Source organism: Agelaius phoeniceus, assembly GCF_051311805.1.
Source record: "Agelaius phoeniceus isolate bAgePho1 chromosome W unlocalized genomic scaffold, bAgePho1.hap1 SUPER_W_unloc_1, whole genome shotgun sequence".
Lineage (NCBI taxonomy): Eukaryota > Metazoa > Chordata > Aves > Passeriformes > Icteridae > Agelaius > Agelaius phoeniceus.
This window is the reverse complement of record NW_027509866.1, coordinates 10337002-10361416: the sequence shown is the minus strand read 5'-3', so window position 1 is coordinate 10361416 and position 24415 is coordinate 10337002. Positions and strand designations below refer to the sequence as shown.

Below are 24415 nucleotides of genomic sequence, written 5' to 3'. Positions count from 1 at the left end.
CTTCTCCATGTTTTTAATGTTCTCCATCTTCTCCATTTCCTCCATCTTCTCCTTCTTCTCCATCTCCATCTCCCCCATCTCCCCCATCTCCTCCATCTCCTCCATCTTCTCCGTCTCCTCCATGTCCTCCATTTTCTCAGTCTTCTCCTTCTCCATCTTCTCCATCTCCTCCATCTCCTCCTTCTTTTCCATCTCCTCCATTTGTCCATCTTCTGAGTCTTCTGAATCTTCTGAATCTTCATCTTTTCAATCTTCTCCATCTTCTGAATCTTCTCCATCTTCTCCATCTCCTCCGTCTTCTTCTTCTCCATTTTCTCCATCTCCTCCATCTCCTCCATGTCCTCCATCTCCTCCATCTTTCTTTTCCATCTTTTCCATCTTCTCCATCTTCTCCATCTTTTCCATCTTCTCCTTCTCCTCCATCTTTTCCATGTTTTCCATCTTCTCCATCTTCTCCATGTTTTTAATGTTCTCCATCTTCTCCATTTCCTCCGTCTTCTCCATTCTTCTCCATCTCCTCCATCTTCTCCATCTTCTCCATTTCCTCCATCTTCTCCATCTTTTTAATCTTCTCCATCTTCTTCTTCATCTTCATCTTCTCCATCTCCTCCATCTTCTCCATCTTCTCCATCTTCTCCATCTCCTCCATCTCCTCCATCTTCTCCTTCTTCTCCTTCTCCTCCATCTTCTCCATCTCCTCCATCTCCTCCATCTTCTCCATCTTCTCCATCCTTTGCATCTTCTCCATCTTCTCCATCCTTTGCATCTTCTCCATCTTCTCCATTTTCTCCATCTTTTCAATCTTCTCTGTCTTCTCCATCTTCTCCTTCTTCTCCTTCTCCATCTTCTCCATCTCCTCCATCTTTTCCATCTTTTCTCCTTCTTCTCCATCTTCTTCTTCTCCATCTTCTCCATGTTTTCCATCTTTTTAATCTTCTCCATCTCCTCCATCTCCTCCATCTTCTCCTTCTTCTCCTTCTCCATCTTCCCCATCTTTTCCATCTTCTCCTTCTCCATCTTCTCCGTCTTCTCCATCTTCTCAATCTTCTCCATCTTCTCCATCTTCTCCGTCCCCTCCATCTCCTCCATTTTCTCAGTCTTCTCCTTCTCCATCTCCTCCATCTCCTCCTTCTTTTCCATCTCCTCCATTTGTCCATCTTCTGAGTCTTCTGAATCTTCACCATCTTTTCAATCTTCTCCATCTCCTCCATCTCCTCCATCTTTCTTTTCCATCTTTTCCATCTTCTCCATCTTCTCCATTTTCTCCTTCTTCTCCTTCTCCATCTCCTCCATCTCCTCCATCTTTTCCATCTTCTCCATCTTCTCCATGTTTTTAATGTTCTTCATCTTCTCCATTTCCTCCATCTTCTCCATTCTTCTCCATCTCCTCCATCTTCTCCATCTTTTTAATCTTCTCCATCTTCTTCTTCATCTTCATCTTCTCCATCTCCTCCATTTCCTCCATCTCCTCCATCTTCTCCATCATCTCCATCTCCTCCATCTTCTCCGTCTCCTCCATCTCCTCCATTTTCTCAGTCTTCTCCTTCTCCATCTTCTCCATCTTTTTAATCTTCTCCATCCCCTCCATCTCCTCCATCTCCCCCATCCCCACCCGCCAATAATTTCAATTTCCCCCCCATTTTTTCCCCCCACCCCAGACCCCCCAGACCTCCTCCCTCCCGCCCCCAACATCTCCCTCACCCCTCCCCGCCCTCTCTTCCTGCCCGGCGACGCCGTCTCCATCCTCTGCTCCGCGCCGCCGCCGCCGCCCGCCGACCGCATCCAGGGCTTCCGCTTCACCGGCACCTCGGGCTGGTCCAGCGACGTCCGCACGCCGCGCCGCGACTCCGCCCTCACCGTGGTCCTGGCCGGGCCCGGCGACGCCGGCTTCCACAGCTGCTCCTACACCGTGCTGCGCCGCGGCGGCCGCGTCCTGCACTCGCCGCCCAGCCGGGCCGTGCTCATCGACGTGCGAGGTTTGGCCCGGGGGGGTTTTTGGGGGGTGGAATTTGGGGCGGGTTGGGGGTGTTGGTGTGGAGGTTTGGCACTCAAATGGGCGGGGTTTGGTCCTGGAATTGGTTCGGTGTTGGTGGAAATGTTGGGGTTTTCAACCAATGTTGACTTTTACACCCAATTTGGTGGTTTTGTCCCAAAATTTGTCCCCATTGACGTCCAACCTTGACTTTTACACCCAATTTGGTGTTTTTATTCCAAAATTTGCCCCCGTTGAGGTCCAGCCTTGACTTTTCCACCCAACGTTGAGTTTTGCACTCAAATGGGCGGGTTTTTATCCCAAAATTGGTCCCCGTTGACAAAAATCTTGGGTTTTCCACCCAATCTTGACTTTTCTACTCAATTTGGTGTTTTTATCCCCAAATCCATCCCCATTGACAAAAATCTCAGGTTTTCCACCCAACCTTGATTTTTCTACTAAATCGGGGGTTTTTACCCCAAAATCCATCCCCGTTGAGGTCCAACCTTGGCTTTTCCACCCAACCTTGACTTTTCCACTCATTTTGGCATTTTCATCCCAAAATTTGTCCCCATTGAGGTCCAACCTTGACTTTTGTGTCCAATTGGGCGTTTTTACCCCAAAATCCATCCCCATTGACAAAAATGTTGGGTTTTCCACCCAACCTTGATTTTTCTACTAAATTGCGCATTTTTATCCCAAAATTTGACCCCATTGAGGTCCAACCTTGACTTTTCCACCCAATGTTGACTTTTCCACTCATTTTGGCGTTTTTGTCCCAAAATTTGTCCCCATTGAGGTCCAACCTTGACTTTTGTGTCCAATTGGGCGATTTTATCCCAAAATTCACCCCCATTAACAAAAATCTTGGGTTTTCCACACAACCTTGACTTTTCCACTCAACTTGGCATTTTTATCCCAAAATTCGTCCCCACTGAGGTCCAACCTTGACTTTTCCACCCAACGTTGACTTTTCCACTCAAATGGGCGGGTTTTTATCCCAAAATTCGTCCCCATTAACAAAAATGTTGGGTTTTTCACCCAGCCTTGACTTTTCTACTCAATTTGGGGTTTTTACCCCAAAATCCATCCCCATTGACCAAAATGTTGGGTTTTCATCCCAAAATCCGTCCCCGTTGAGGTCCAATCTTGACTTTTCCACCCAACCTTGACTTTTCCAACCAACGTTGAGTTTTGCACTCAAATGGGTGGGGTTTTATCCCAAAATTGGTCCCTGTTGACGAAAATGTTGGGTTTTCCACCCAACCTTGATTTTTCTACTAAATTTGGCGTTTTTATCCCCAAATTCATCCCCATTGACAAAAATGTTGGGTTTTCCACCCAACCTTGATTTTTCTACTAAATTGGGGGTTTTTACCCCAAAATCCATCCCCGTTGAGGTCCAACCTTGACTTTTCCCCCCAATCTTGATTTTTCCACTCATTTTGGCATTTTTATCCCAAAATTTGTCCCCGTTGAGGTCCAATGTTGGGTTTTCCACCCAATGTTTACTTTTCCACTCAATTTGGCATTTTTACCCCAAAATCAATCCCTGTTGACAAAAACGTTGGGTTTTGGTCCAATGGAGGAATTTTTACCCCAAAATCCGTCCCCGTTGAGGTCCAACCTTGACTTTTCCACCCAATGTTGACTTTTTTACTCAATTGGGGATTTTTACCCCAAAATCCATCCCCATTCACAAAAACGTTGGGTTTTGGTCCAATGGACGAATTTTACCCCAAAATCCGTCCCCGTCGAGGTCCAATCTTGACTTTTCCACCCAATATTGACTTTTTTACTAAATTTGGTGATTTCATCCCAAATCCACCCCCACTGACTTCCGACTTTGCCTTTTCCACCCAACTTTTTCCAAAGCGGCCGTTTTTTACCCCAAAATCTCACCGAACCCTCCCCTTTTCACCCAACGGCGCCGTTTTTTTTTACCCCGCCCCCCCAAATAAAAAACCCCTCCCCCTTTTTTTTGACCTCCGACCTTGACCTCTGACCCCTTCCCCATTTCCCGCCAGACCGCCCAACCCAACCCAACCTGACGGTGACGCCCTCGGGCCGCACCGTCCAAGGGCAGCCCCTCCTCTTCCTCTGCGCTGCCCCGCCCGGCCCCGCCCCCCGGCGCCGCTTCCGCTTCCTGCGGGAGGAGCTCGAGGTCTCCGGGGGGGTCACGGAAGGTTCCGGAAGCGCCCGGCTGAGCGTGGAGAGGAGCGGCCGGAACCAGACCGGGAACTTCAGCTGCAGCTACGAGGAGATGGCCGAGGGGCGCTGGGTGGTCTCCTACCCCAGCGAGGCCGTGCCGGTGGTGGTGGAAGGTGAGTTTTGGGGGGAAACGGGCGGGGTTTGGGGCACGGGGAGGGGTTTGGGGATGGTTGAGGGGATGGGGAGGTGGGAGGGGCAAAGTTGGTTGGGGTTGGGTTGGGTCATGGTTGGGGTCATGGTTGGGTTGGGTTGGGTCATGGTTGGGTTGGGTTTGGTTGGGTTGGCTTGGGTTGGGGTCATGGTTGGGTTGGGTTGGGTCATGGTTGGGTTGGGTTGGGTTTGGTTGGGTTTGGTTGGGTTGGGTTTGGTTGGGTCGGGTTGGGTCATGGTTGGGTTGGGTTGGGTTGGGTTGGGTCATGGTTGGGTTGGGTTTGGTTGGGTTGGGTCAGGTCATGGTTGGGCCATGGTTGGGTTTGGTTGGATGTGGTTGGGTCATGGTTGGGTCATGGTTGGGTTTGGTTGAGTCAAGGTTGGGTTTGGATTGGTCATGGTTGAGTTTGGTTGGGTTGGGTCATGGTTGGGTTGGGTTTGGTTGGGTTGGGTTTGGTTGGGTTGGGTTTGGTTGGGTGGGGTTGGGTTGGGTTTGGTCATGGTTGGGTGGGGTTGGGTTTGGTTGGGTTTGGGTTGGGTTGGGTCATGGTTGGGTCATGGTTGGGTTGGGTTGAGTTGGGTTGGGTTTGGTCATGGTTGGGTTGGGTTGGGTTGGGTTGGGTTGGGTTTGGTTGGGTCATGGTTGGGTTTGGTTGGGTTTGGTTGGGTTTGGTCGGGTCATGGTTGGTTTGGGTCATGGTTGGGTTTGGTCGGGATTGGGTTGGGTCATGGTTGGGTTGGGTTTGGTTGGGTTGGGTTGGGTTGGATTGGGCCATGGTTGGGTTTGGTTGGGTCTGGTTGAGTCATGGTTGGTTGGGTTTGGTTTGGTTGAGTTGGGTCATGGTTGGTTTGAGTTGGGTTGGGTTGAGTTAGGATTGGGTTGGGTTTGTTTGGGTTGGGTTTGGGTTGGGTTGAGTTAGAGTTGGGTTTGTTTGGGTTGGGTTTGGGTCATGGTCAGGTTGGATTTGGTTGGGTTTGGTTGAGTTAGGGTTGGGTCATGGTTGGGTTGGGTTGGGTTTGGTTGGGTTTGGTGGGGTTTGGTTGGATCATGGTTGTGTTGGGTCATGGTTGGGTTTGGTTGGGTTGGGTCATGGTTTGGTTGAGTTGGGTTGGGTTGGGTTTGGGTTGGGTTGGTTTGGGTTGGGTTGGTTTGGGTTGGGTTTGGGTTTGGTTGGGTTGAGTTAGGATTGGGTTGGGTTGGATTTGGTTGGGTGGGGTTGGGTCATGGTTGGGTTTGGTTGGGTTTGGTTGGGTTGCGTTTGGTTGTGTTGGGTCATGGTTGGGTCATGGTTTGGTTGGGTTGGATTGAGTTGGGTTTGGTTGTGTTAGGTTGGGTTGGGTTGTGTTAGGTTGGGTTTGGTTGGGTTGGGTCGTGTTTGGGTTGGGTTTGGTTGGGTTGGGTCAGGTCATGGTTGGGTTGGGTTGGGTTGGGTTGGGTCAGGTTTGGTCATGGTTGGGTCATGGTTGGGTTGGGTTTGGTTGGGGTTGGGTTGGATGGGGTTGGGTTGGGTTGGGTCATGGTTGGGTGGGGTTGGGTTCGGTTGGGTTGAGTTGAGTTAGGGTTGGGTTGGGTCATGGTTGGGTTGGGTTTGGGTTGGGTTTGGTTGGGTTTGGTTTGGTTGGGTTGGGTTGGGTTGGGTTTGGTTTGGTTGGGTCATGGTTGGGTCATGGTTGGGTCATGGTTGGGTTGGGTTGGGTTGGACCAAGGTTTGGTTGGGTTAAGGTTCGCTTGGGTTGGGTTGGGTCAGGTCATGGTTGGGTTGGGTTGGGTCATGGTTGGGTTGAGTTAGGATTGGGTTGGGTTTGGTTCGGTTGGGTCATGGTTGGGTTGGGTTTGGTTGGATTGGGTTGGGTCATGGTTGGGTTTGGTTGGGTTGGGTTGGACCAAGGTTCAGTTTGGTTTGGTTTGGTTGGGTCATGATTGGGTTGGGTTTGGTTGGGTGTGGGTGGCCTGTGGTTGGGTTGGGTTGGTTGGGTTTAGTTGGACCAAGGTTGGATGTGGTTGAGTTCAGTTGGGTGTGGTTGGGTTTGGTTGGGCCTTGGTTGAGTCATGGTTGGGTTTGGTTGGGTTTGCTTGGGTTGGGTTGGGCCGAGGTTGGGTTTGGCTGAGTTTCGTTGGGCAACGCTTGGACATTGTTGAGTTTGGTTGGGTGTGGTTGGGTTGGGTTGGGCCATGGTCGGGTTGGGTGTGGTTGGGTTGGGTTTGGGTTGGGTTTGGTTGAGTTTGGTTGGGTCTTGGTTGGGTCATGGTTGAGTCTTGGTTGGGTCATGGTTGGGTTTGGTTGGGTGTAGTTTAGTTTGGTTGGGCCTTGGTTGGTTGGGTTGGGTTGGGCCAAGGTTGGGTTGGGTTTGGTCATGGTTGGGTTTGGTTTGGCCTAGGTTGAGTTTGGTGGAGTTTCATTTGGTTTGGTGGGGTTTGGTTTGGTCATGGTTGGGTTGGGTTGGGTCATGGTTGGGTTGGGTTGGGTTGGGTTGGGTTGGGTTTGGTTGGGTTGGGTTAGGGTTGGGTTGGGTTGGGTTTGGGTCATGGTTGGGTTGGGTTTGGGTCATGGTTGGGTTGGGTTTGGTTGGGTTGAGTTAGGGTTGGGTTGAGTTAGGGTTGGGTTGGGTTTGGTCATGCTTTGGTTGGGTGGGGCTGGGTTGGGTCATGCTTGGGTTGGGTTGGGTCATGCTTGGGTTGGGTTGGGTCATGCTTGGGTTGGGTTTGGGTTGGGTTGGGTTGGGTTGAGTTAGGATTGGGTTGAGTTAGAGTTGGGTTGGGTCATGTTTGGATTGGGTTGGGTCATGGTTGGGTCATGGTTGGGTTGGGTTTGGTTGGGTTTGGTTGGGCCAAGATTGGGTTGGGTTGGGTTGGGTTGGGTTGGGTGTGGTTGGGTTTGGATTGGCCATGGTTGGGTTTGGTTGGGTTGAGTTAGAGTTGGGTTGGGTCATGGTTGGGTTCATGGTTGGGTCATGGTTGGGTCATGGTTGGGGTCATGGTTGGGTTGGGTTTGGTTGGGCCTTGGTTGAGTTGGTTTGGGTTGGGCCATGGTTGGGTTTGGGTTGGGTTGGGTTTGGTTGGGTTTGGTTGGGTGGGGTTGGGTTGGACCAAAGTTTGGTTGGGTTGAGTTGGGTTGGGTTTGGTCATGGTTGGGTTAGGGTTGGGTTGGGTTGGGTTTGGTTGAGTCAAGGTTGGGTTTGGTTTGGTCATGGTTGGGTTGGGTTGTCTTGGGTTGGGTTTGGATTGGTCATGGTTGGGTCATGGTTGGGTTGGGTTGGGTTGAGTTGGGTTGGGTTGGGTTGGGATTGGGTTGGGTTTGGTTGGGTTGGGTCATGGTTGGGTTGAGTTAGGATTGGGTTGGGTTTGGTTGGGTTGGGTTTGGTTTGGTTGGGTCATGGTTGTGTTGGGTCATGGTTGGGTTGGGTCATGGTTGTGTTGGGTTTGGTTGGATTGGGTTGGGTCAGGGTTGGGTTGGGTTGGGTTGGGTTGGGTTGGGTTGGGTTGGACCAAGGTTCAGTTTGGTTGGGTTTGGTTGGGTTATGATTGGGTTGAGTTTGGTTGGGTGTGGGTGGCCTGTGGTTGGGTTGGATTGGTTGGGTTTAGTTGGGCCAAGGTTGGATGTGGTTGAGTTCAGTTGGGTCTGGTTTGGTTTGGTCATGGTTGGGTTTGGATGAGCCTTGGTTGAGTCATGGTTGGGTTTGGTTGGGTTGGGTTGGGCCATGCTTGGACATCGTTGAGTTCGGTTGGGTTGGGTTGGGTCATGGTTGGGTTGGGTTGGGTTGGGTTGGGTTGGGTTTGGTTTGGTTTGGTTGAGTTGGGTCATGGTTGGTTTGAGTTGGGTTGGGTTGGGTTGAGTTAGGATTGGGTTGGGTTGGGTTTGGGTTGGGTTTGGGTTGGGTTTGGGTTAGAGTCGGGTTTGGTTGGGGTTGGTTGGGATTGGGTTGGGTCATGGTTGGGGTCATGTTTGTGTTGGGTTGTCTTTGGTTGGGTTGGGTCATGGTTGGGTTGGGTTGGGTTGGGTTGGGTTGGGTTGGATTGGGTTAGGGTTTGTTGGGTCATGGTTGGGTTTGGTTGGGTTGGGTTGGGTTTGGGTTGGGTTTGGTTGGGTTGGGTTGGGTCATGGTTGGGTTGGGTTGGGTTGGGTTGGGTTTGGGTTGGGTTGGGTCATGGTTGGGTTGGGTTTGGTTGGGTTGGGTCAAGGTTGGGTTTGGTTGGGTCATGGTTGGGGTCATGGTTGGGGTCATGGTTGGGTTGAGTTAGGATTGGGTTGGGTTTGGTTTGGTTGGGTTTGGGTCATGGTTGGGTTGGGTTGGGTTGGGTTGGGTTTGGGTTGGGTTGGGTTGGGTCATGGTTGGGTTGGGTTTGGTTGGGTTGGGTCAAGGTTGGGTTTGGTTGGGTCATGGTTGGGGTCATGGTTGGGTTGAGTTAGGATTGGGTTGGGTTTGGTTTGGTTGGGTTTGGGTTGGGTTGGGTTGAGTTAGAGTTGGATTGGGTCAGGTCATGTTTGGGTTGGGTCATGGTTGGGTTGGGTTGAATTTGGTTGGTCATGGTTGGGTCATGGTTGAGTTTGGTTGGGTCATGGTTGGGTTGGGTTGGGTTGGGTTGGGTTGGGTTTGGTTGGGTTGGGTTGGGTTGGGGTCATGGTTGGGTTGGGTTTGGTCGGGTTGGGTTGAGTTGGGTTGGGTTTGGTTGGGGTTGGGTTGGGTCATGGTTAGGTTGGGTTTGGTTGGGTTTGGTTGGGTCATGGTTGGCTGGGGTAGGGTTGGGTTGGGTTGGGTTGGGTCATGGTTGGGTTTGGTTGAGTCTTGGTTGGGTCATGGTTGGGTCATGATTGGGTTTGGTTGGGTGTAGTTTGGTTTGGTTGAACCTTGGTTGGTTGGGTTGGGTTGGACCAAGGTTGGGTTGGGTTTGGTCATGGTTGGGTTTGGTCATGGTTGAGTTTGGTGGAGTTTCATTTGGTTTGGTGGGGTTGGGTTGGGTCATGGTTGGGTTTGGTTGGGTCAAGGTTGGGTTTGGATTGGTCACGGTTGGGTTTGGTTGGGTCATGGTTGGGTTGGGTTGGGTTGGGTTGGGTTTGGTTGGGTTTGGTTGGGTTTGGATTGGCCATGGTTGGGTTGGGTTGGGCCATGGTTGGGTTGGGTTTGGTTGGGTTTGGATGGATGTGATTGGATTTAGTTGGGTCATGGTTGGGTCATGGTTGGGTTGGCTTGGGTTTGGTTGGGTTTGGTTGGGTCATGGTTGGGTTGGGTTGGGTTTGTTTGGGTTGGGTTGGGTTTGGTTTGGTTGAGTGTGGTTGGGTCATGGTTGTGTTGGGTTTGGTTGGGTCATGGTTGGGTTTGGTTGGGTCATGGTTGGGTTGGGTTTGGTTGGGTCATGGTTGGGTTGGGTTGGGTTTGGTTGAGTTGGGTCATGGTTGGGTTGGGTTTGGGTTGGGTTGAGTTAGGATTAGGTTGGGTTTGGTTGGGTCATGGTTGGGTTGGGTCATGGTTGGGTTGGGTTTGGTTGGGTTTGGTTGGGTTTGATTGGGTTTGTTTGGGTTGGGTCATGGTTGGGTTTGGTTTGGTTGGGTCATGGTTGGGTTGGGTTGGGTTTGGTTGGGTTGAGTTAGGACTGGGTTGGGTTTGGTTGGGTGTGGTTGGGTTGGGTTTGGGTTGGGTGGGGTTGGGTTGCGTTGGGTTGAGTTAGGATTGGGTTGAGTTAGAGTTGGGTTGGGTCATGTTTGGATTGGGTTGGGTCATGGTTGGGTCATGGTTGGGTTGGGTTGGGTTTGGTTGGGCCTTGGTTGAGTTGGTTTGGGTTGGGCCATGGTTGGGTTTGGTTGGGTCATGGTTGGGTTGGGTTGGGTTGGGTTGGGTTGGGTTGGGTCATGGTTGGGTTTGGTTGGGTCATGGTTGGGTTGGGTTGGGTTTGGTTGGGTTTGGTTGAGTCAAGGTTGGGTTTGGTTTGGTCATGGTTGGGTTGGGTTGTCTTGGGTTGGGTTTGGATTGGTCATGGTTGGGTCATGGTTGGGTTGGGTTGGGTTGGGTTTGGATTGGTCATGGTTGGGTTTGGTTGGGTTTGGTTGGGTTTGGTTGGGTTTGGTTGGGTTTGGTCCCATCCCGACCCCAAATCTCCTCCCGAACACCCAAAATTCCCCATTTCCGTTTGGTTTTTTTCCCCATTTTCCCCAAAATATCGAAATTTCCAGGAGCCACTTTTTGGCTTTTTTGGCCCAATCCCAACCCCGGGATCTCCCCGGGCTTGGTGGCACCTCCAGGTGGTCCCAAAATTCCTGAAATAACCAAAAAATCCAAAATCTGGGAAAATTTGGGACGTTCTTCTCCATCTTCTCCATTCCCACCTCCAAAAAATGGAATTTTTGGGCCAATTTTTGGCTTTTTTGACCCAATCTCAGCCAAACCCAACCAAGGTCATGGTGGGACATCCTTAGACCAAAAAAATCAGAATTTTGGGTAAAAAAATCAGAATTTTGGGAAAAATTTGGGAGGTTCTTCTCCATCTTCTCCATTCCCGCCTACAAAAAATTGAATTTTTGGGCCAATTTTTGGCTTTTTTGACCCAATCCAAGTCCAACACAACCAGGGCCATGGTGGGACCTCTTCATCCAAAAAAAATCAGAATTTTGGGGAAAAAAATCAGGATTTGGGGAAAAATTTGGGGACATTTCACTCAATTTTCTTCATTTCACCTCAAAAAAAAATGGAATTTTTGGGCCAATTTTTGGCTTTTTTGACCCAATCCAAGCCCAACCCAACCAAGATCATGGTGGGACCTCTTCCATCCTAAAAATGTCAGAATTTTGGGGAAAAAAATCAGGATTTTGGGAAAAATTTGGGAGGTTCTTCTCCATCTTCTCCATTCCCACCATCAAAAAATTGAATTTTTTGGGCCAATTTTTGGCCTTTTTGACCCAATCCAAGTCCAACACAACCAGGGTCATGGTGGGACCTCTTCCATCCAAAAAATGTCAGAATTTTGGGGAAAAAAATCAGGATTTTGGGAAAAATTTGGGGACATTTCTCTCAATTTTCTTCATTTTCACCTCAAAAAAAATGGAATTTTTGGGCCAATTTTTGGCTTTTTTGACCCAATCTCTGCCAAACCCAACCAAGGTCATGGTGGGACATCCTTAGACCAAAAAAAGTCAGAATTTTGGGGAAAAAAATCAGGATTTTGGGAAAAATTTGGGGACATTTCTCTCAATTTTCCCCATTCCCACCTCCAAAAAATTGAAATTTTTGGGCCAATTTTTGGCTTTTTTGACCCAATCTCAGCCCAACCCAACCAAGGTCATGGTGGGACCTCTTCCATCCTAAAAAATCAGAATTTTGGGTAAAAAAATCAGGATTTTGGGGAAAAATTTGGGAAAAAAAATTTGCCATTTTTGGGAAAAACCGCCAACTCCATCTTCTCCATTTCTCCAAATTCTCCAAATTTTCCATTTTTTCAACTCCAATTTTTTTTTTTTTTCTTTTCTCCCTTTTTTCCTTTTTTTTTGTTTTTTCCTCTCAATTTCGTTTTTCCAACCTCTCCAACTCTCCAAATTTTTGGGGAATTTCATCTTCTCCACCCCCACCTCCAAAAAAAAAAATCGAATTTTTTGGGGCTATTTTGAGGCTTTTCTTCCTCCAAAACGCCGAATTTCGGGGTCAATTTTTACCCTATTTTTTACCCATTAAAAATTTGAATTTTCGGGGCTGTTTTTCCACCCCAAAATTATAAATTCACCGATTCCGCTGCTTTTTCCCCCAAATTATTTTTGTTTCCCCCAGAGCCGTGTCCGCCGCCCGTGCTGTGGGCGGAGCCTGAGTCGGGCGTGGTCGCCGCGGGCCAGAGGCTCCGCCTCACTTGCTCCGCCCCCCGGCGCCGCTTCCGGCGCCGCTTCCGCTTCTTCCGCGACGGCGCCGAGCTGGCGCCCAATGACGTCACCGACGACGTCATCGATGAGGTCACCGATGATGTCATCGAGGACGGCTCCCAGTTGGTGTTCCCCGAGATCCCGGCCGGGTTTTCCGGGAATTTCAGCTGCCGGCTGGAGGAGGAGGTGGGCGGGGCCTGGGTGGAGGCTCCGCCCAGTGAAGGCGTGGCCGTGGTGGTCGTGGGTAGGTGAAAAGGGGGCGGGGTTTTTTTGGGGGGGAAAATGGAGGGGGAGGAGATGTTGGGGGCGTGGCCACGGCCAGGGAAATGGTGGCTCTCAACTGATTGGCCACGCCCACTATGATGGCTGCACCCACACAAATGACCACACCCATCAAAATGGCCACGCCCACCCCAATGATGACACCCCAATAGACCACACCCCAATGGAACACGCCCATAAAGAAGGCCACGCCCACTCCAATGACCACACCCCAAATTAGCCACACCCCCAATGGTGGACCATAAAAAAAGGCCACACCCACCCCAATGACCACACCCCAATAGACCACACCCATCAAAATGGCCACACCCACTCCAATGACCCCAAATTAGCCAAACCCCCAATGACCACACCCCAAATTAGCCACACCCCAAATGACCACACCCCAACAGAGCCACGCCCTCCTCAATGACCACACCCCAATATGGCCACGCCCATAAACATGGTCACACCCACTCAAATAACAAAACCCAAATTGGCCACACCCACCTCAATGACTACACTCAATAGGCCACGCCCATAAAATGGCCACGCCCAACCCAATGACCAAACCCCAAAATGGCCGCACTCATCAAAATGGCCACACCCCAATAGACCACGCCCATAAATTTTGCCACACCCACCCCAATGACCACACCCCAAATTAGCCACACCCTCCTCAATGACCACACCGCAAAATGGCCGCACCCATCAAAATGGCCACACCCCCAAAGGCCACACCCATAAAATTGACCACACCCATCCCAATGACCACACCCCGCATTGGCCACGCCCATTAAAAATGGCCACACCCACTCAAATTACAAAACCCAAATTGACCGCACCCACCCAAATGACCACACCCCAATAGACCACGCCCAAAAAATTGGCCACGCCCACGCCAATGACCACCCCCAAAATGTCTGCAACCATCAAAATGGCCACGCCCCCCAAAGGCCACACCCATCGAAATGGCAACACCCACAACAATGACCACACCCCACATTGGCCACGCCCATTAACATGGCCACACCCACTCAAGTCACAAACCCCAAATTGACCACACCCACCCAATGACCACTCTCCAATAGGCCACGCCCATAAAATTGGCCACACCCTCCTCAATGACCGCACCTCAAAATGGCCGCACCCATCAAAATGGCCACACTCCCAAAGGCCACACCCATAAAATTGACCACACCCATCCCAATGACCGCACCCCACATTGGCCACGCCCATTAAAATGGCCACACCCACTCAAATCACAAAACCCAATAGACCACGCCCATAAAATTGACCACACCCTCCTCAATGACCACAATCAAAAATGACCACACCCATAAAAATAACCACACCCCAATAGACCACGCCCATAAAATTGGCCACACCCACCCCAATGACCACACCCCAAATTAGCCACACCCTCCTCAATGACCGCACCTCAAAATGGCCGCACCCATCAAAATGGCCACACCCCCAAAGGCCACACCCATAAAATTGACCACACCCATCCCAATGACAACACCCACATTGGCCACGCCCATTAAAATGGCCACACCCACTCAAATCACAAACCCCATATTGATCACACCCACCCAAATGACCACACCGCAATAGACCACGCCCATAAAATTGGCCACGCCCACCCCAATGACCACACCCAAAATGGCTGCAACCATCAAAATGGCCACGCCCCCCAAAGGCCACACCCATCGAAATGGCAACACCCACCACAATGACCACACCCTAAATTGACCACGCCCATCAAAATGGCCACACCCACTCAAATCGCAAAACCCAAATTGACCACACCCACCCAAATGACCACACCCCAATTGACCACGCCCATAAAATTGGCCACTCCCACCCCAATGACCACACCCCAAAATGGCTGCATCCATCAAAATGGCCACACCTCCAATGGACCACACCCATAAAATTGACCACACCCACTCCAATGACCACACCTCACATTGACCACGCCCATTAAAAATGGCCACACCCACTCAAATCACAAAAGCCAAATTGACCACACCCACCCCAATGACCACACCCCAAAATGGCTGCACCCATCAAAATGGCCACACCCCCACAGGCCACGCCCATAAAATTGGCCACACCCCCAAAGGCCACACCCATCAAAATGGCCACACCCACCCCAATGACCACACCCCAAAGTAGCCACACCCTCCTCAATGACCACACCTCAAAATGGCCACACCCACTCCAATGATAATTCCAAAATTGAACATGTCAATCAAATTAGCCACGCCCACTCCAATGACGACACCCCCAAGTGGCCACACCCCTCAAAGGCCACACACATCGAAAAGGCCACACCCCCAATAGACCACACCCCTAAAATTGACCACACCCACCCAGTGATCACAACCCAAATTGACCACTCCCATAAAAATGGCCACACCCACTCAAATCACAAACCCCAAATTGACCACACCCATCCCAATGACCACACCCCAATAGACCACGCCCCCAAATGGCCAGACCCACCAAAATGGCCACGCCCATTAAAATGGCCACACCCACTAAAACCACAAACCCTAAATCGACCACGCCCATTAAAATGGCCACACCCACACCGATGACCACACCCCAAAATGGCCACACCCCCAAATGACCACGCCCCCGAATGGCCACACCCATTCAATGAGCACATTTTCAAATGGCCACACCCACACCCCAATGGCTCCTCCCTTCAAAATGACCACACCCCAAAATTGACCACGCCCCTCAAAATGGCCCCACCCCCAAATTGACCACGCCCCTCACAATGGCCACACCCCAAAACAGACCACGCCCCTCAATATGGCCACGCCCACTCAATGGCAATACCACAATTGGCCACGCCCATTAAAATGGCCACACCCACTGCAGTGACCAAAACAAAATGGCCGAAAGCCCAATGGCCACACCCCAAATGACCACGCCCACCCCAATGACCACACCCACTCCAATGACCACGCCCCTTCCATTGACCACGCCCCTTCCGCTGACCACGCCCACTGACCTCAGGGTTGGGTTTTGGGGTTAATTTTGGGGTTTTTTGGATTTTTTAGGGTGAATTTTTGTGTTTTCTTTTGTTTTGTTTTTGGTTTATTTGGGGTTTTTTGGGTCATTTTGGGGTTTTTGGGGTTTTTGGGTGATTTTTGGGGTTTTTGATGACTCTGAGGATATTTTGGGGTCATTTTGGGCTTTTTTGGGATCACTCCTGACCCAGCGTTTTTGGGTTTTTTTGGGGTGAATTTTTGGGGATTTTTTTTGGGTTTTTGGTTTATTTGGGGTTTTTTTGGGGGTGATTTTGGGGTTTTTGGGGTTTTTTGCTGACCCTGGTTTTGTTTTTTGGGTTTGGTTTTGGGGTTTTTGGTTTATTTGGGTTTTTTGGGGTTGATTTTGGGAATTTTGGGGTTTTTTGCTGCCCCTGGGATTCGTTTTTTTTTGGGGTCATTTTGGGATTTTTTGGGGTTTTTTGTTGACCCTGGTGTTGTTTTTTGGGGTGGTTTTGGGCGAGTTTGGGGTTTTTGGGGTTATTTGATGCCCATGGGGGTTTTTTGGGTGGTTTTGGGGTTTGGGGCTTTTTCCTGATCCTGGATTGGTTTTTTGGGTGATTTTGGGGTTTTTGGTTTTATTTGGGGTTTATTTTGGGGTTTTGGGTTTATTTGGGGTTTTTGGGGTGATTTTGGGGTTTCTTGGGTTTTTTTGGGGTCATTTTGGGGTTTTTGGGATATTCCTTGACCCAGGGTTTTTGGGGTTTTTGGGGTGAATTTTTGGGGTTTTTGGGGTTTTTTGCTGCCCCTGGGATTGGATTTTTTTGGGGTCATTTTGGGCTTTTTTGGGGTTTTTTGTTGATCCTGGCGCTTTTTGGGGTGGTTTTGGGCAGTTTTTGGGGTTTTGGTTTATTTGGGGTTTTTTGGGGTCATTTTGGGCTTTTTTGGGATCACTCCTGACCCACGATTTTTGGGGTTTTTTGGGGTGATTTTGCCATTTTTGGGGTGAATTTTTGGGGTTTTTTTGGGTGATTTTGCCATTTTTGGGGTGAATTTTTGGGGTGAATTTTTGGTTTTTTTTTGGGTCAATTTTGCCATTTTTGGGGTGAATTTTTGGGTTTTTTTTTGGGGTGATTTTGCCATTTTTGGGGTGAATTTTTGGGTTTTTTTTGGGTCAATTTTGCCATTTTTGGGGTGAATTTTTGGGGTTTTTTGGGGTGATTTTGCCATTTTTGGGTGAATTTTTGGGGTTTTTTGGGGTTTTTTTTGGGTTTTTTTGCAATAACTCCCAGGGGTTTTTTTTGGGGTCGATTTTGCCATTTTTGGGGTGAATTTTTGGGTTTTTTTTGGGGTGATTTTGGGGATTTTTTGGGATATTTCCTGATCCTGGGATTGGTTTTTTTTGGATGGTTTTGGGGTTTTTGGGTTTTTTTTGGGGTTTTTTGGGGTCATTTTGGGGTTTTTGGGGTTTTTGGGGTGAAATTTGGGGTTTTTGATGACTCTGAGGATATTTTGGGGTTATTTTGGGCTTTTTTGGGATCACTCCTGACCCAGGGTTTTGGGTTTTCTGGGGTGAATTTTTGGGGTTTATTTGGGTTTATTTGGGTTTTTGGGTTTTTGGGGTTTTTGGGGTTAATTTTGGGGTTTTTTGGGGTTTTTTTTGTTGACCCTGGTGTTGTTTTTTGGGGTGATTTGGGGTTTTTGGTTTATTTGGGGCCATTTTTGGGGTGATTTTTGGTTTTTTGGGGTTTTTTGCTGCCCCTGGGATTGGATTTTTTGGGCTCATTTTGGGCTTTTTTGGGATCACTCCTGACCCAGGGTTTGGGTTTTTTTGGGGTGAATTTTTGGATTATTTGGGTAATTTTTTTGGGGTAATTTTGGGGTTTTTGGGGTTATTTTGGGGGTTGATTTTGAGAATTTTGGGGGTTTTTTTTGGGGGGTGATTTTGGGTTTTTTGGGGTTTTTTGCTGCCCCTGGGATTGGATTTTTTTGGGGTCATTTTGGGCTTTTTTGGGGTTTTTTGTTGACCCTGGTGTTGTTTTTTGGGGTGGTTTTGGGGCAGTTTTGGGGTTTTTGGTTTATTTGGGGTTTTTTGGGGTCATTTTGGGCTTTTTTGGGGTCACTCCTGACCCAGGGTTTTTGGGGTTTTTTGGGGTCGATTTTGCCATTTTTGGGGTGAATTTTTTGGGTTTTTTGGTGTGATTTTGCCATTTTTGGGGTGAATTTTTGGGGTTTTTTTGGGGTCGATTTTGCCATTTTTGGGGTGAATTTTTGGGTTTTTTTTGGGGTGATTTTGCCATTTTTGGGGTGAATTTTTGGGGTTTTTTTGGGTTTTTTTTTGTGGTCAATTTTTTCCATTTTGGGGGTTTTTTGGGTGGGTTTTTTTGGGTCGATTTTGCCATTTTGGGGTGAAATTTTTGGGGGTTTTTTTTTGGGTCATTTTGGCATTTTTGGGGTGAATTTTTTGGGTTTTTTGGGGTCGATTTTGCCATTTTGGGGGTGAATATTTGGGGGGTTTTTTTGGTTGGTTTTGGCATTTTTGGGGTGAATTTTTTGGGGTTTTTTGGGTGATTTTGCCATTTTTGGGGTGAATTTTTCGGTTTTTTTTTGGGGTCGATTTTGGCATTTTTGGGGTGAATTTTGGGGGTTTTTTTGGGATCAATTTTGCCATTTTTGGGGTGAATTTTTTGGGTTTTTTTTGGGGTCGATTTTGCCATTTTTGGGGTGAATTTTTGGGTTTTTTTTTTGGGGTCATTTTGCCATTTTTGGGGTGAATTTTTGGGGGTTTTTTTGGGGTCGGTTTTGCCATTTTTGGGGTGAATTTTTTGGGTTTCTTGGGGTCGATTTTGGCATTTTTGGGGTGAATTTTTGGGGTTTTTTGGGGTTTTTGGGTTTTTTTGCAATAACTCCCAGGGTTTTTTTGGGGGGTTTTTTGCATTTTTGGGGTGAATTTTTGGGCTGATTTTGGGATTTTTTGGGATATTTCCTGATCCTGGGATTGGTTTTTTTGGGTGGTTTTGGGGTTTTTGGTTTATTTGGGGTTGTTGGGGTCATTTTGGGTTTTTTGGGGTTTTTTGCTGCCCTGGGATTGGTTTTTTTTTGAGGTCATTTTGGGCTTTTTTGGGGTGAATTTTTGGGGTTTTTTTGGGGGTCGATTTTGCCATTTTTGGGGTGAATTTTTGGGGTTTTTTTTGGTTTTTTTTTGGGGTCAATTTTGCCATTTTTGGGCTGAATTTTTTTGGTTTTTTGGGGTCGATTTTGCCATTTTTGGGGTGAATTTTTGGGGTCATTTTGGGGTGATTTTGGGGATTTTTTGGGATATTTCCTGATCCTGGGATTGGTTTTTTGGGGTGGATTTGGGGTTTTCGGTTTATTTGGGGTTTATTTTGGGGTTTTGGTTTATTTGGGCTTTTTGGGGTCATTTTGGGGTTTCTTGGGTTTTTTTGGGTCATTTTGGGGTTTTTGGGATATTCCTTGACCCAGGGTTTTTGGGGTTTTTTGGGGTGAATTTTTGGGGTTTTTTTGGGTTTTTGGTTTATTTGGGTTTTTGGGTCATTTTGGGGTTTTTTGGGGTTTTTTGTTGACCCTGGCGTTGTTTTTTGGGGTCATTTTGGGGTTTTGGGGTTTTTGGTGACCCTGAGGATATTTTGGGGCCATTTTTGGGTTTTTTGGGGTTTTTGCTGCCCCTGGGATTGGATTTTTTGGGGTCATTTTGGGCTTTTTTGGGATCACTCCTGACCCAGGGTTTTGGGGGTTTTTTTGGGGTGAATTTTGGATTATTTGGGGTAATTTTTTTGGGGTCATTTTGGGGTTTTTGGGGTTATTTTGGGGGTTGATTTTGAGAATTTTGGGGGTTTTTTTGGGGGGTGATTTTGGGGTTTTTGGGGTTTTTTGCTGCCCCTGGGATTTGGGTTTTTTTGGGGGTCATTTTGGGCATTTTTGGGATCACTCCTGACCCAGGGTTTTTGGGTTTTTTGGGGTGAATTTTTTGGTTTTTTTGGGTTTTTTGGTTTATTTGGGGTTTTTTGGGGTCATTTTGGGGTTTTTGGTTTTTTTGGGATCAATCCCAGTGGGGTTTTTTGGGGTCATTTTGGCATTTTTGGGGTGAATTTTTGGGGGTTTTTTTGGGGTGGTTTTGGGGTTTTTGGGATATTCCTTGACCCAGGGTTTTTGGGGTTTTTTGGGGTGAATTTTTTGGGGTTTTTTGGGGGTTTTTGGTTTATTTGGGATTGTTTGGGGTCATTTTGGGCTTTTTTGGGTTTTTTTTGTTGACCCTGGCGTTGTTTTTGGGGTGATTTTGGGGCAGTTTTGGGTTTTTGGTTTATTTGGGGTTTTTGGGGTTGATTTTGGGGTTTTTTGGGGTGAATTTTTGGGGTTTTTGGGGGGTTTTGGTTTATTTGGGGTTTTTGGGGGTGATTTTATGGTTTTTGGGGTTTTTGAGGTTTTTGCTGACCCAGGAGGGGTTTTTGGGGTGATTTTGGGGTTTTTGGGGTTTTTTGCTGACCCTGGTTTTGTTTTTTGGGGTGGTTTTGGGGTTTTTTGTTTATTTGGGGTTTTTTTCGAGTGATTTTGGGGTTTTTTGGGGTTTTTTTGGGGTCATTTTGGGGTTTTTGGGGTTTTTGGTTGACCCTGGCGTTTTTTGGGGTGGTTTTGGGGCAGTTTTGGGGTTTTTGGTTTATTTGGGGTTTTTTGGGGTCATTTTGGGCTTTTTTGGGATCACTCCTGACCCAGGGTTTTTGGGGTTTTTTGGGGTGATTTTGCCATTTTTGGGGTGAATTTTTGGGGTTTTTTTGGGGTTTTTGGGGGTCAATTTTGCCATTTTTGGGGTGAATTTTTGGGGTTTTTTTTTTGGGGTCATTTTGGCATTTTTGGGGTGAATTTTTGGGTTTTTTTGGGTCGATTTTGCCATTTTTGGGGTGAATTTTTTGGGTTTTTTTGGGGTCGATTTTGCCATTTTTGGGGTGAATTTTTGGGGTTTTTTTGGGGTTTTGGGGTTTTTTTGCAATAACTCCCAGGGTTTTTTTGGGGGGTTTTTTGCATTTTTGGGGTGAATTTTTGGTTTTTTTTTTTTTTGGGTGATTTTGGGGATTTTTGGGATATTTCCTGATCCTGGGATTGGTTTTTTTGGATGGTTTTGGGGTTTTTGGGTTTTTTTGGGGTTTTTTGGGGTCATTTTGGGTTTTTTGGGGTTTTTTGCTGCCCCTGGGATTGGTTTTTTTGAGGTCATTTTGGGCTTTTTTGGGGGTTTTTTTGGGGTCATTTTGGCATTTTTGGGGTGAATTTTTGGGGTTTTTTTTTTGGGTCATTTTGCCATTTTTGGGGTGAATTTTTGGGGTTTTTTTTGGGGTGGTTTTGGGGTTTTTTGGGATATTCCTTGACCCGGGGTTTTTGGGGTTTTTTGGGGTGAATTTTTTGGGGATTTTTTTGGGTTTTTGGTTTATTTGGGGTTTTTTGGGGTTGATTTTGGGGTTTTTGGGGTTTTTTTTGTTGACCCTGGCGTTGTTTTTTGGGGTCATTTTGGGCTTTTTTGGGATCACTCCTGACCCAGCATTTTTGGGGTTTTTTGGGGTGAATTTTTGGGGATTTTTTTGGGGTTTTTGGTTTATTTGGGGTTTTTTGGGGTCATTTTGGGGTTTTTTGGGGTTTTTTTGTTGACCCTGGCGTTGTTTTTTGGGTCATTTTGGGGTTTTTGGGGTTTTTGCTGCCCCTGGGATTGGATTTTTGGGGTCATTTTGGGCTTTTTTGGGATCACTCCTGACCCAGCGTTTTTGGGGTTTTTTGGGGTCAATTTTTGGGGATTTTTTTGGGGTGATTTTGGGGTTTTTGGGGTTTTTTGCTGACCCTGGTTTTGTTTTTTAGGTTTGGTTTTGGGGTTTTTGGTTTATTTGGGTTTTTTGGGTTGATTTTGGTATTTTTGGGGTTTTTTGCTGCCCCTGGGATTGGATTTTTTTGGGGTCATTTTGGGCTTTTTTGGGGTTTTTTTGTTGACCCTGGTGTTGTTTTTTGGGGTGGTTTTGGGGCAGTTTTGGGGTTTTTGGTTTATTTGGGGTTTATTTTGGGGTTTTTGGTTTATTGGGATTTTTTGGGGCCATTTTGGGCTTTTTGGGTTTTTTGGGATCACTCCCAGGGGGTTTTTTTGGGGGTGGTTTTGGGATTTTTTGGGGCATTCTTGGGAATTTTTTTGGGGTTTTTCTTTTTTGTCGTTTTTGGGGTATTTGGTGACCCTGGATTTTTTTGGGGCTGGTTTTGGGTTTTTTTGGGGTCATTTTGGGTTTTTTTGGGATCATTTCCTCATCCTGGGATCGATTTTTTGGGGTGGTTTTGGGGTTTTTTGGGGGTTTTTTTTTTTTTGGGGGTTTTTTTTGAGTTTTTTGGGCTTTTTGGGACATTTTCTGACCCAGGCTTTATTTTTAGGGGGTTTCCCTCCCTCATCTGACTTCGAGCTCCTCCCATTGGTCATTGGAGGCGTCGTGGGCGTGGCCTTGCTGCTCCTCGCGATCCTATTGGCTGCTTGGATCTGCCGCAGGAGGAGGGGTCAGTGTGGGGGGGAGGGGAGGAGCGGGACCCCCCAAAAATGTCCCCAAATCTCCCAATTTCACCCCAAAATTCCGAAATTCTGCCCCAAATTCCCGATTTTTAACCCAAATTTTGGCATTTTAATCCCAAATTTGCCATTTTGACCCCGAATTCCCGATTTTGACCCAAATTCCTCATTTTCACCCCAATTTCCCCCATTTAGGTCCAAAATTCCCCACATTGACCCAAAAGTCCTCATTTTTACCCCAAATTCTCCATTTTGGCCCCAAAATTCCCCACTTTGATCCCAAATTCTCCATTTTAACCCCAAATTCCCCACTTTGACCCCAAATTCCCCACTTTCACCCCAATTTCTGCATTTTGACCCCAAATTCCCCATTTTTGGCCCAAAATTCCCCATTTTGGCCCCAAATTCCCCAATTTTCCCCCAAAATCCCCATTTTGACCTCAAATTCCCCACTTTGACCCCAAAATCCCAATTTCAACCCCAAATTCCCCATTTTGACCCCAAATTCCCCATTTTGACCCCAAATTCCTCATTTTTAACCCAAATTCCTCATTTTGACCGCAAATTCCCAATTTCGACCCCAAATTTCCCATTTTTAACCCAAATTCCTCATTTTGACCCCAAATTAAACATTTTGACCCAGAACTCCCCAATTTTTCCCCAAATTCCCCATTTTGACCCCAATTTCCGCCATTTTGACCCAAATTCTCCACTTTGACCCCAATTTCCCCCATTTTGGCCCAAAATTCCCCATTTTGACCCAAAATTCCCAATTTTGATCCCAAATTCCCCACTTTGACCCCAAATTCTCCACTTTGGCCCCAAATTCCTCATTTCGAACCCAAATTTCCCCATTTGGCCTGAAAATCCCCATTTTGACCCAAAAATCGCCATTTTGACCCCAAATTCCCCACTTTGACCCCAATTTCCCCATTTTAACCCCAAAATTCCTCATTTTTACCCCAAATTCCCCACTTTGACCCCAAATTAAACATTTTGACCCCAAACTCCCCCAATTTTTCCCCAAATTCCCCAATTTGACCCAAAATTCTCCCATTTTGACCCCAATTTCCCCATTTTAACCCCAAATTCCCCCATTTTGACCCAAAATTCTCCCATTTTGACCCCAAATTCCCACTTTGACCCCAAAATCCCCACTTTGACCCCAAATTCCTCATTTTTACCCCAAAATCCCCACTTTGACCCCAAATTAAACATTTTGACCCAGAACTCCCCAATTTTTCCCCAAATTCCTCATTTTGACCCCAATTTCTGCCATTTTGGCCCCAAATCCCCACTTTGACCCCAAATTCCCCATTTTGACCCCAAATTCCCCAATATTTCCCCAAATTCCCCATTTTGACCCCAAAATTCCCCATTTTTACCCCAAATTCCTCCTTTTACCCCAAAATTCCCGATTTTGACCCCAAATCCCCCTTTTTCACCCCAAAATTCTCCCTTTTAACCCAAAATTCCCCATTTTCCCCCCAAAATCCGCCATTTTCAGCCCAAATTCCCCATTTTGGCCCCGTTTTGACCCAAATTTCCCCATTTTAACCCAAAATTTAACATTTCCCCCCCTTCAAATTCCCCATTTTGACCACAAATTTCCCGTTTTTTCCCCCATTTTTCCCATTTTTGTCCCAAATTTAACATTTTTCTCCCCAAACTTTCCCATTTTCACCCCAATTTTTCCCGTTTTCACCCCAATTTTCGGTCCAAAATTTCACATTTTTCTCCCCTCAATTTCCCATTTTTTCCCCTCCCCATTTTCCCCCTTTGCTCCCAAAATTTGCCCGTTTCGCCCCAAAATTCCCATTTTCCCCTAAAATTCCCATTTTCCCCCCCAAATTTCCTGTTTTCACCCCAAATTCCCCACTTTGACCTCAAATTCCCCATTTTCACCCCAAATCCCCACATTTCCCCCCAAAATTCCCATTTTCACCCCAAATTTCCGATTTTCCCCCAAAATTCCCATTTTTCACCCCAAAATTCCCCATTTCCCCCCAAAATTCCCATTTTCCCCCAAAAATTCCCACTTTTAACCCAAATTTCCCCTTTTCCCCCAAAAAATCCACGAATTTTCCCCCAAAATCCCCCAATTTTCCCCCAAAATTCCCATTTTCACCCCAAATTCCCACATTTTATCCCCAAAATTCCCATTTTAACTCCCAATTCCCATTTTCCCCCAAAAATTCCCATTTTCCCCCCCAAATTCCCACATTTTCCTCAAAAATTCCCATTTTCACCCTAAAATCCCCATTTTCACCCCAAATTTCCCCTTTTCCCCTAAAAATCCCCGTGTTTTCCCCCCAAAAATTCCCATTTTCACCCCAAATCCCCACATTTTCCTCCAAATTCCCCATTTTCCCCCCAAAATCTCCGTATTTTCCCCCAAAATTCCCATTTTCCCCCCAAAATTCCCATTTTCACC

At 47.4% G+C, this 24415-nt stretch overlaps 1 protein-coding gene across 1 annotated transcript in view; it reads left to right on the top strand.

Moving 5' to 3' along the window:
* LOC129134435 (uncharacterized) overlaps positions 1-24415 on the top strand; it is a 52570-nt gene that overhangs the window by 17701 nt on the left and 10454 nt on the right. The window contains exons 3-6 of the mRNA XM_077172786.1: positions 1659-1976; positions 4000-4296; positions 12086-12415; positions 21852-21971. Coding sequence (XP_077028901.1) covers positions 1659-1976; positions 4000-4296; positions 12086-12415; positions 21852-21971 — 1065 coding nt within the window. The remainder of the gene's footprint in view (positions 1-1658; positions 1977-3999; positions 4297-12085; positions 12416-21851; positions 21972-24415) is intronic.